This window comes from Tarenaya hassleriana, unplaced genomic scaffold (genome assembly GCF_000463585.1).
Source record: "Tarenaya hassleriana unplaced genomic scaffold, ASM46358v1 Cleome22, whole genome shotgun sequence".
NCBI classification, from domain to species: Eukaryota; Viridiplantae; Streptophyta; class Magnoliopsida; order Brassicales; family Cleomaceae; genus Tarenaya; species Tarenaya hassleriana.
The window spans coordinates 2,230,194-2,242,661 of record NW_010965541.1 but is presented as its reverse complement, the minus strand read 5'-3'; the positions used below and the strand labels follow the sequence as shown (position 1 = coordinate 2,242,661).

Genomic DNA, 12,468 nt, shown 5'->3' with positions numbered 1-12,468 from the left:
GTGAAGAGAAAAACCGATGTCCTTGACTTGGAATCGATATTCCAATCACTAGAACTCGAAATCCAGCTTCTCTAAGCTCTCATGAGTGTCTTGGACGTCTGAGGTTCGTTTTCTAGGGTTTGTGGCGGCTCACTCATTAATTAGAATTGCCCAAAACCCTTAAAAAGCGAAATAGGAAATCTGCCCGAAAGTCGGACCGTCCGATCTAGGTCTTGGACCAGACGGTCTGGCTTTCCACGCAGAACGGACGGTCCGTAATCCAACGCAGAACGGACGGTCTTGATGCCTGGACCGTCCGGTCCACACCTGGACCGGACGGTCTGGCCCTTTGCGGAACGGTTGGTCCGTTCCTCAGCAGAACGAACGGACCATCATGGCTGGACCGTCCGTTCCAGACCTGGAACGAACGGTCTGGCTGTCTAGAACTCTTCCAGCTCGTTTCGTGGTTCCTTTCTCGCGGGTGTGTGACCCTGTAGGCCCATTTGAAGTGGCAGTGGCTTCGGGAACCTTTTCCGAACCACAAGTCATGGTTAGCCTCTAGCAAGACGCCATGACCACCCACCTAGAATAGAGTTAGAGGTGATCTAACAAAGCCATTCATAGTTCGAGTTATGATTCTTTGTCTCACGATGTCGTATGTTGAACAAGGGCATGGTATGAGCCACCCTTCAAGTTCAAGCGCTTACTCGTCTAGGCAAACCGACTGATAAAATAGATGTACATTCATCTATAGCGTGGCCACGCATTTTCACAGTCCGATTTCCATGAGGGGCCCAGCGACATCTCTCCTGCGTAGGAGGTGACAAGTCCCGTATTGCATGTCTACTATCTGCATATGATTCGTGAACGTATCTGAGCAACGCCGTTATGATCATCCGGTTAAAGACGACGTTTGACGCAGTCAAGACACGTCACTCCTCATATCAGATACTCTAGACATCTAAGGTCTGAGGATCCAAGAACGAACCGCTGTATGAGATTCAAGTCATGACTCATGTCCATGTGACAATCTCATGCGGGTCATCCAGTAACTCGTTCCAAACGAGAACCCATGATTGTGATTTGCATCCAATGCACATGATCATAATCATCTATCACACATCATGTTGGTCTTAATTCATCATTGTTCCCACAATGATAACTGACCAGGGAGTTTAGAATCATCTGCAATGATTCAAGGATATTTACCGTAATATAACAAACATGCTAATCATATAACGGGAAAAGTAATGCATTCATAAACCAATGAATCAATACATAGTCAAAATGTCATATCACGGATCATCGTAGAGCATTACAACCATCTTCTTCATGTTGCGACAGAATTTTCTGTCGCAAATTACAGTTTTTCTTGTAGTGGATCTCCTATGTTCTGCTCTTTCTCTTCATCGTCTCTGCAACCTACGTGGGTTGTGAGATGTACCATAACCATGCTAATAGGATTTAGAAACGTGAGATTTGGATACTCACAAGGTATTGAATCTTGGAAAGAACGGTCGAGGATCATATATCTAATGAAAGGATATGAAATAATATCTCTTGTGATATTATTCTCAAATCACATCCCTAATTTTATACTTTGTTGTTTCCTAGAATATTTTTTTTAATAATGGAGGGAATGGAACCCGCCATACGGTCCTTCGGGCCGGACCCCGACTGCCCCAACCCTTAGGCCGGACAGTCGGTATGCCGAGAGTAGATCCTCCAGGCTCCGACCCTACGCAATAGCCAACAAACCATGTAGAGTAGGTAAACCAGCCGAAACTGACCGACTCAAGGGAGAGTTCAGTCTCAACTGGTTTCGAACCTACGGCCTTGTGTAAGGGTGGACTGTCACTAACCAATAGAGCTGGGAACTTCTCCTGTTTCTTAGAATATTGGTTGTTCATTCCTTAATCGTTGACTACATATGCCTATATATTCATGTACTATTGTTAATGATAATATAAGAAAAACATTCTCTTATAGTATCTACCTACTCATGTTGATGACAATTGTAAATTGGACGAATGGTTTGGAGGTCAGGACGCATGCGTGAAGAGTTTTCGTTCAATTTTCGTGGTACAAATTCCATTTATTCAGCTACACACTTGGAAAAAAAATACACACGAGTGTTTGTCCATATAATAAAACCCTAAATTTTCTATCGAGATAGCCATTTCATCGAAAAAAGCTCCAAGTAGGTTAAAAAAAAATCATCGTTTTTGCTTACACCTATGGTATAATGGGTCATAGGTTTCAAGTGTCGTGTATCATCGTTAGAGGAATTTGTTCATAAATATCGTCCAATCTCATGCATGTTACAATTATCCATGGAGGATTTACATAATCCCTAAAGAACGGGCTACGATTATCCATCAAAATCTGATTTCTTAAATTTCTTTCTCCTTTGTTAGAGCTGTTTACGCTGGTCCAATTAAGTTCATCTCATTCAGCCTTAATTACTACCATTATGGTCATCATCATCATCATCATCATCATCATCATCATCATCATCATCATCATCATCATCATCATCATCATCATCATCATCATGTATGCATGTATGATTTGCTTACTACAACCATCGCCATCTATGCATGCCATTCATATCACCATGGTGGTCATCATTATCATCACCTTTTGAGTCATGGTTTTGACGGTGCTATTCATTTTTACAGAGGAACGAAGTCATGGACAGCTTTTTCATAATATATTGTGAAAAAGCTGCCCTCGTGTAGTTACGCACTTGAACAAGCAACGTACGTATTTGGATTGTTTTCTGTTTTTCGTTTTAAATTTTTCGTGTATGTAATAGTATATAATTACGTAATTTTTATAAATTTGAAAATAGAAATTTCACCACTAAGTGCCCAGCATTTTTCAGCCTCAATTCCAAATTGTTCATCTTGTCGATCTAATCCTATGGTATTAAACACATAAATCGAATATTTATATATAAGACCATCACCTTCTAACGCTACTAATGATATAATTACTCTCATAACTGTCGATGATATATATTGTGTCACTTTAGCATTAAATTTTACGAGAATTTTAGTATTTTTTTTTTCTCAATCTTAGTATATGATTTAATGACTGTTTTCCTTATAATATAACATTATACTTAAAAGTCGGTCAGAATACTAAGGTTTGAATGGAAGTGATTTTTATTTTGAGTTTTTGACTTTAATTTTTTATTTTTAGTTTTTAATTTTTAATTTTTATAAATTTATTTCTATCTAAAAAATATATCTTTTTATTTTTAATTGAAAAAAAAGTAAATTTTCCAATCTAAGAAAACTAAATTAAAACAAAGAATAATTACGGGGCCGGGGCGTAAACTATACATATATATAACTTGCTTCAGGCGTCCTTTTCTAGCTTCATCCCAAAGAAAACTACTCTTTCTTCTCTCTCTTAGTTTCCGAAAACACGAAGCTGCCGATCGAGCTCTTACGAAAATGGCGACTGCCGACGTCGATGCGAGGCGCCTTGAAGCTTCGGAGGAGACTTGCAACGCCAAGGCAGTGGCGGTGAAGCAAGGCGAAGGGCTGAAGCAGTACTATCTCCAGAACATCCTCGAGCTTCAGCGTCTGCTTCGTCAGAAGACCCACAACCTCAATCGTCTAGAAGCTCAGCGTAACGAGCTCAATTCTCGAGGTGCTCCCCCCCCCTGTTCCCTAACCCTAATTTCTAATTTCTGTCGTATTTGGGTGCAATTTCGGACGGCTGTCTTTGGTTTAGGCATTTGGTTTCGATTTTAGGGTTTTGTAATCGCGGAGATGGAATTGGGTTTTAGGTTTCGCTCCTGTTGGTAGAAGTAGAAGATTTCTTATGGATCCGGATCTAGCAATGGTTCACAGGCCTTGGCATAGATTGCGCCTCTCCGTCATTTCTGCTGGCCAAGTTGTCCGAAATTTTACCTTCTTTAGGCCTTTGATATCCACTCTATCAGTCTATCTTCTCCGACGGTGTGCTCATACGTTGAGATGTGTGTCTGAGCGTGATCCGAAGCGATATCTAGAGGAGTTTTGTGGTTTATGCATCTGGGTCCGGGGTTTTCCAGTCGGGATGGAATGTGGGAAACAATTAAGTAGAAATGGTTCATCTTTTATCATAAAAGTTTTATGTGGAGTCCTGCGGATATGAGGCTGCTATTGTATGATGGTCTTGTCAACTTGCTTGAATGTAACTTTGAGCTGAGAAATTATGTCTTCGAGGCTTCGAGCTCTTGCGAATGTTACCATGTATAAAGCAGTGAATCCGGCTGGAAACCTTGTGGTTCTTTGCGTGTCTAGCTCTTCGTTTAGTTGTCATATGCGCAAAGAAGCACCTAATATGGTGATTTGCTTCTGCTAATCCTTGACTTATATATCGTGGGGCAGCTTAGGTGCTCATTTCATCATGATGATCGCACTTTAAGATCTTTGTGATTTTTTTTGGGTAACTCGGTATCCTAGATCAAGGCCTAGACTAATCCCAAGGGGCGGGAAGCCCAGATGAATGTTTCTCTCGAAACTTGGGGTTCGAATTCGGGACGAGACAAACACTTTGCGTCTCTCTTTTACTGGTTGAACTATCCAAGTTTGGGTAGATCTTTGTGATTCGCTTATATGATTTGAAGCTAAATCTGAAATTCTGATTCTCTTCGACATTTTTCCTATTAAACGGAACAGTGAGAATGCTGAGAGAAGAGTTGCAGTTGCTTCAGGAACCTGGATCCTACGTGGGTGAAGTGGTAAAAGTAATGGGGAAAAACAAGGTCTTGGTTAAGGTATGCATCTGTGTTTAATTATCTGGTTTTTTTGTGAATTTTCATTGGAATACTTGGGGTCATAAGACTAATTTGCTTGGCATAAAAGATGGTTTGAGTTAACTGCATATTGTATGTAAGCTTTGGTTTTGATAATAATTCTGTAGGCATGGTAAATGGGTTTCTTTGTTGAAACTCAATGTTAAGGCATCAAATCTCCTTTTGCCAGGTTCATCCCGAGGGGAAATATGTTGTTGATGTTGACAAAAGCATAGACATCACAAAAATCACGCCATCCACTAGAGTTGCTCTCCGTAATGACAGCTATGTTCTCCATCTAGTTCTGCCAAGCAAAGTCGACCCATTGGTTAACCTTATGAAAGTTGAGAAGGTTCCGGATTCTACGTACGATATGATTGGTGGGCTTGACCAGCAAATCAAGGAGATAAAGGAGGTATGAATTGTGTTAAAATGTCAAAAAGTTGCTTTTCATGCTTCCTGCTCATTAATTCTTACAATTGTTATCCACACCTTGTTAACTTTCAGGTCATCGAGCTGCCAATCAAGCACCCTGAATTGTTTGAATCTCTTGGAATTGCTCAGCCAAAGGTACCCATCTCTATGTATCTCTCGATATATGTTAACAAGTTGAGATGAATTATAGAGTAATCTCTACGTATCTTTTGCTAGGGTGTATTGCTGTATGGGCCGCCTGGAACTGGGAAGACACTATTGGCTAGAGCTGTGGCACATCACACGGATTGTACTTTCATTAGAGTTTCTGGTTCAGAGCTGGTCCAGAAATACATTGGAGAAGGCTCTAGAATGGTTAGAGAACTTTTTGTCATGGCAAGGTTTGTAAAGAGTGTACTCTCTGAACTTATGATCACCTAATTTTAATTGCTTCCACATTATATTTGTTAGAAGTCGATTCAAATTCTCAAACATGGAAAGATATGAGTGGTCAGAGAATGTTTCACGTCGTATGCGCTGTCCATGCATAGCTTAAGTACATACCTTTTAAAACAACAGAATTGTTATTTCTGTTGAGCATTGTAATTCAGAAGGATAAGCTGTTTGATAGTTCAGGGGAATAGCACAGAGTAGACAGTCTGTTATACATACATGCATGTGATTCTTGTGTTGATAAATACTTGTCAGTCGCATGAGTGCAAGCGTATTATCGTTTTTTTTTTCAGGGAACATGCTCCATCGATTATCTTCATGGATGAAATCGATAGTATTGGGTCTGCTCGTATGGAATCTGGAAGTGGAAATGGTGACAGCGAGGTGCAGAGGACAATGCTTGAGCTTCTTAATCAACTTGATGGATTTGAAGCGTCCAACAAAATCAAGGTACTTTTCCATTACCTTGTTGACCTGCAATAGAAAGAAAGAGATTATGTATAATATTCGGAATTTAGAACCCTCTTAAATCCACCCTGCACGCAGGTATTGATGGCAACAAATCGGATTGATATTTTGGATCAAGCACTTCTGAGGCCCGGTAGGATCGATAGGAAGATTGAATTCCCCAATCCGAATGAAGAGGTAATGCTACTGTTTCTTATTGGTTATAATCTAGGGCTCGCAGCATATTCCGGGTGTGAAAAATGGGGTGTTTTTCTGCTACAATGGTGCAGTCGCGTTTCGATATATTGAAGATACATTCGAGGAAGATGAATTTGATGCGTGGAATTGATCTGAAGAAGATAGGGGAGAAGATGAACGGTGCTTCAGGAGCTGAGCTGAAGGTATGCATGTAGATGTGTATGTTACTGAATGAATTGTGATGATTACACTTTCTCATCTTTTACCAAAATGGGTTGGGGTGGAAAATCAGGCGGTGTGCACAGAAGCAGGGATGTTTGCGCTGAGGGAGCGAAGGGTACACGTAACTCAAGAAGACTTTGAGATGGCGGTGGCTAAGGTCATGAAGAAAGACACTGACAAGAACATGTCTCTTCATATATATATATATATATATATCTTATTTGGAACATTTTTATATGTTCTTTTTATGCATTGTGAAACCACGGACTTGGACTCGGACTCGGACTCGGTTAGGTTTTCTCAGCACCAAAAAAAAAAAAAAATATTGGAACTCCCTGTCTTCTTTATGCTTTTCCTAAATGAAGTTAGGCTTTAAAAGCTTTTGAAATATTCACAGACAGAGCCAGCTAATGGATAGTTTACCACTTTCGGCCATGCTTACTCTTTCTTTGTCTTTGTTTTTTATTTTTAGAGAAAATCGTTAAAAAAATCCTGTATTCTTTCTAATTCAACCTAATTGAACGAAAAAATTTTGTATTTTTTATTTACGAATTAAATACTATACTTAGTGTGAACTTAAAAATTCAAAATTTTTTAAAAATCCACATCTATCAACTCAAATAAAAATGATGATGTATCAATGATATGATTTCCAAGTCATGCATACATCATTATAATTATGCTACATCATTATTTCAAACAAAATCTAATTAAATAATTTATTTAAATGATTAAATATATACATACAAATTCACATATATATATATATATTAAATATCAAATTACTTATAACTAATAAAATACATATATACATATCTACAATATATATATATATATATTATAAATAAAAATATATATATATATATATATATATAATATGCATATTAGTTGTATATATATATGTTGCATATATAACTAATATATATACATATATATATATATATATATATATTATTTTTAATAGATGTATTATATATATGTTAGTTATAATTTTTTTAATATGTATATTATGTATGTATATAAAATTAATTATAATTATTTTTATTTTATATATATATATATATTAGTTATAGTATATATATTGTAGTTATGTGTATATGTGTTTTATTAATTACAAATAATTTATTTTTAATATATATATTTATGTGTACATGAATTTATATGTATATATATTAATTTATATTTATTTAATTTAAATTTTGTTTGAAATGATGATATAGTATAATTATGATGATGTGTGTATGATTTGGAAGTTATGTCATTGTCAGATCATCATTTTTGTTTGAATTGACAGATGCGAGAGGTTTTTGGCAAATTTTTAAAAAATTCGAAGTTTTATAGATTAATCATACCAAATATAGGGTTTAATTGTTAAACTAAAAAGTATAGTTTTTTTCATTGACCTGTGAAGAGTATAGAGTTTTTTTGGATGATTTACCCTTATTTTTATTATAAGACTTGATTGTTTCTTTGTCGAACATATTCCAAAATAAAATGTGAAGAAAGTAGAAACTGAAAAAAATAGAAATACAGCATCGTAATTTTCTATATTTTTATTTTATACCTCTAATGATTTCAAATTAAGATATGTTAAAAAGCGAGATACATCATTTTGTTTTTTTACAAGGATCAGGCAAATCGAGGTCGTTTTTCGTCTTACCAAAACTTAGGTACTAAAATGAATATATATATTTTACATCAGAACAAAATGACAAAGTTCTTTCAAATATACTAAATAGGGTATATCGTATATAAATATCTAAATTTTTATAAAATTTCTAGATAAATATCTGAATTATAAAATTTTCATATAAATACTTGAATTTTTCTAAAATCTTACATAAATACCTAGATTTCTGAAAAACTCTCAAATAAACATAAAATCCATTAATGATATCACTTATTTTTATATAAAAAATACCTGAAATTTGTATTTATTTAGAAATTTTTTTAAAAATCTAGATATTTATATAGTATTTTTAAAAGTTCATATATTTATATTAAAGTTTTATAATTTAGATATTTATGTGAGATTTTTATAAAAATTTAAGTATTTACATGTTATTTTGTCTAACTGAGTAACGGTTTTAATTTAAATTTATTTAATATTAATATTATTTTGGAAAAAAGAACAAAGATAAACAAAGAAGCCTCGAAGCAGAGAGGGAGGGGGTACGCGTGGAACTAAAGCTGAAAAGATATCCGACGGTGGATATAGCTGCGTTATAAAAAGAGAAGAAAGTCATCAAATCCAACGGTCAGTAGCGTTGCGTCAACCCTAAGCCAAACCCTCTCTCCTTTTAAACCCCTCTCTGCCTCTCGCCGTTCTTCATCACCACATTTCTCTCTTGTTTCCCCCGCAGCTCGATTCTTTTCTGCTGCTATCAATGGTGAGTCGAATCTCTTTTGCGCTTCTTTTCGGTGTTTCTATTGCCATTGTGATCTTTTGTTTTGTTCCTCGCTGCGTCTTTTGCTTTGATTTCTAGGTTTTCTTCGGTTTCAGATCTCGCAATTGCGTTGATTCGTCGTTGCTTATTTTTTACCTAATTTTGTGAAATCTTTTTGTGCGTAGGCTCTACCGAACCAGCAAACCGTAGATTACCCTAGCTTCAAGCTTGTCATCGTCGGTGATGGAGGGACTGGTACTCTCTCTCTATCCATGTGTGTGTATTTTGGTTCGATTGATGTGTTGAAATCAACTCAGAATTCCTAATCGGTGGTTCAGTTTTACAGTGACTTGGTAGTTTTGTTTAAAATGTTGTAGCGAGATCTGGATATTTGTATTTGAACATTTCCCTTCTCAGAACCGGTGTGTTTTTCTCTTTGGAGAAACAGCCCATCCGAGATGATGCCCAAAGTAGACGATACTTCAGTTGAGAAGGCCAGTACCTCCTTACTATTGCCATTTGTGATTGTGCAGGAAAAACTACATTTGTCAAGAGACATCTTACCGGAGAGTTTGAGAAGAAGTATGAACGTAAGTATTTGGAACGAAGGATTACTTTTCTGGTGCAGACTGTCCTTGTAATCAGTCTTTTCTGAGGCTAGTGTTGTGCTTTCGCAGCTACTATTGGTGTGGAGGTTCATCCTCTTGATTTCTTCACAAACTGCGGCAAGATCCGGTTTTACTGCTGGGATACCGCTGGCCAAGAGAAATTCGGTGGTCTAAGGGACGGATACTAGTAAGTGATTTGTATATGGGCTCCTCTGATCACCTAATGCCATATTAGTTTGATGTTGTGAGAAACATGTGGAGATGCATTTCTTTACTCATTTTCGCAGCATAAAGATGTAATAGGTCACCAATTGGCACATGGATATATACAACTTGCAATGATATGGTGATGTACTAGGAACTGCTCATGTGAAGTTATGAGTTGTTGATACCTTTAATAACATGTCTTCACTATGTTCAACTTGTCTTCTCGGTTTCTTTTGTATGATGTCTTATCATTTCTGCTTTTGTACCTTCTTGCAGCATCCATGGACAATGTGCCATCATTATGTTTGACGTTACAGCCCGTCTCACATACAAGAATGTTCCTACATGGCACCGTGACTTGTGCAGGTACACTACTAGATCTCTCATTGATGGATGTACATCTGTTTTTTAGCAGCATATTGATCGGCAACTCATTTGTCAACAGGGTTTGTGAGAACATCCCGATTGTTCTCTGTGGAAACAAAGTTGATGTGAAGAACAGGCAAGTGAAGGCGAAGCAGGTTACTTTCCACAGAAAGAAGAATCTTCAGTACTATGAGATCTCTGCCAAGAGCAACTACAACTTTGAGAAGCCATTCTTGTACCTTGCCAGGAAACTCGCCGGGTAAGAATTGACCCACCCATAATAATCACTTCTGATTCTGGAGAATGGTATTTGTCGGATTTGTAACATTAAAATCCACCGTTTCAGGGACCCTAACCTTCACTTTGTGGAATCACCTGCCCTTGCTCCCCCAGAAGTCACCATTGACTTGGCTGCTCAACAACAGTAAGTTTTCACTTTTTTATTAGAGATTATATATCCCCGCGTTAATTTCTAGCGAGAATTCATAAATGGTAGTCCACCAAGTACAACTAGGGGTAGTCAGTTTGAGAAAAACTATAACCATTCGGGCTTTATGTTGAATTTGGTTCAGTTTGAGTTTGGTTTTCATCGGTATTCAGTTTGGTTTTATCGTTTTTCATAAGCATAGGGTTTTTATACGGGATTCGATGATCAACCAAATTTACCACAGTACAACTATTAATGCAATACAAACCTATACTTGCAGGCATGAGGCTGAGCTCGCAGCGGCAGCAAGTCAGCCACTTCCTGACGACGATGATGACACCTTCGAGTAAAAAAGAAGCTGTGTGTGGGGTCGATGTTACATATTTTGATCGTCATGTGTTTTTTTTTCCTGAGTTTTGAGACGTGGAATTTGGTTTGTTAGGTTGAGGGTTTTTATGTCCCTTTGCGATTTTCAAACCGAGTTTTTAAAAAATGTGATCGTTGTGTTGGAATTTGCTCTCTCCGTTACCATGTTCTATTTTCAATGGTGTAATCCATTCCCCATTAGTTCTATGCCTCGGATTCTATTTCAGTTCTTCTTATGATGTATTAGCCAGATTGTCGCATTATTATATGTTTGCGCCCAATTCACAGCCGAAGGTACCGATTCTCCCTGCAGAGGTGTCAACAAACGGGCCGTTCCGAGTCCATAATTCAATCCCAAGGTTTCTCGTTTGAGCAGACTCGAATTTTTTCTGGGCTATACGATCAAACTTGAAGTTTGATTCTCGAATTGCGTTGGATTGACTTTAGTCCGTTCAATTTTTGTAAGTATTTTTTTTCTAATTTTTTGCATTATTTTTTTAAAATTATATGGGCTTTCGAGTCGATTTGAAATCTAATTTAAACCCGATTCGAAAGTCCGAAGTTTTGTCGATAAAAAAATTTTAGGTTTAAACTCCAAAATTTTTCGGGTGGGTTCGGACTGAAATATCGGATTTTTGATTTAAATTGACACCTCTAAAGATTTAATGTTATTAGAATTGGATTTTCTGTTTTGGATTCAAAATTGTTAGAATTGTTATAAATAAAATATATTTATGGTGGAGCTCACCGTTACTGTTCATACCACTCACTGTTCATATATATACGGTATTGTTCACACCGACTGTATACATGAACAGTACCTTCGGGATTTCTATAAATAGGCCATTTGGGTTTCTCCATTGGTACACTTTCAAGAGAGAGATCAATAAGAAATACATCCTTCTCCATTCTCCTAAAATACCATTTTCGGTTATAGTTAACGATCTAATATTCGGATCGTTTATATTTATCCGATTTCATAACACGTTATCAGCACGAGCCCTCTTCCACAACTAAAGGTAAGATAACTTATCTTTAATATTAGGGAAAATGACATTTTCCTACACCAACTTTGCAAAATGTGACCTTTTCCTACACGAATTTTTAATTTGACAAAAAACTACACCAAATTATCAAATGTGCCAAATTGATACACGAACTACCCAATTTAACTGCAATTTTCTACACAATCCGAAAACGGTGTTAAGTGTCCGTTAATCGCTGACGTGGCACGCCACGTGGCGGCTGACGTGGCACACCACATAGATTTTTTGCCACATCAGCATGCCACGTCATATTTTAAAAAAAAAATTCCGAAAAAATATGAAAAAAATCGATTTTTTTTTAAATTTAAAATAAAATAAATAAACAGCAAAAAAAAATATACATATATATTCATATCTATATACAAATAAAAATATAAATATATATACAAAATAAAAAACATACACATATATATACAAACATCTATACAAAATATATATATACATATACATACAAACAAATATATTTATATATACATATACATATATAAACACATATATATGTATATATACATATGCATATACATACATACATACATACAAAATAAAAATCACA

The 12,468-nt window shown here is 36.4% G+C and overlaps 2 protein-coding genes across 2 annotated transcripts; both read left to right on the top strand.

Annotated features, from left to right (window-relative positions):
* The first annotated feature begins 3,360 nt into the window (after positions 1-3,360).
* LOC104815106 (26S protease regulatory subunit 8 homolog A-like) lies at positions 3,361-6,898 on the top strand. The gene is made up of 9 exons (XM_010543424.2): positions 3,361-3,642; positions 4,659-4,756; positions 4,965-5,189; positions 5,282-5,344; positions 5,426-5,589; positions 5,935-6,091; positions 6,188-6,286; positions 6,379-6,489; positions 6,579-6,898. The coding sequence occupies exons 1-9, from the start codon at positions 3,444-3,446 to the stop codon at positions 6,882-6,884; spliced, it is 1,422 nt and encodes a 473-aa protein (XP_010541726.1). The 5' UTR covers positions 3,361-3,443; the 3' UTR covers positions 6,885-6,898.
* A 1,891-nt stretch (positions 6,899-8,789) lies between these two features.
* LOC104815105 (GTP-binding nuclear protein Ran-3) lies at positions 8,790-11,099 on the top strand. Its single transcript, XM_010543423.1, has 8 exons — positions 8,790-8,898; positions 9,081-9,150; positions 9,429-9,485; positions 9,573-9,690; positions 9,987-10,076; positions 10,156-10,335; positions 10,423-10,500; positions 10,784-11,099. Exons 1-8 carry the CDS (start codon positions 8,896-8,898, stop codon positions 10,851-10,853), a joined length of 666 nt encoding a protein of 221 aa, XP_010541725.1. The 5' UTR covers positions 8,790-8,895; the 3' UTR covers positions 10,854-11,099.
* The last annotated feature ends 1,369 nt before the right edge of the window (positions 11,100-12,468 follow it).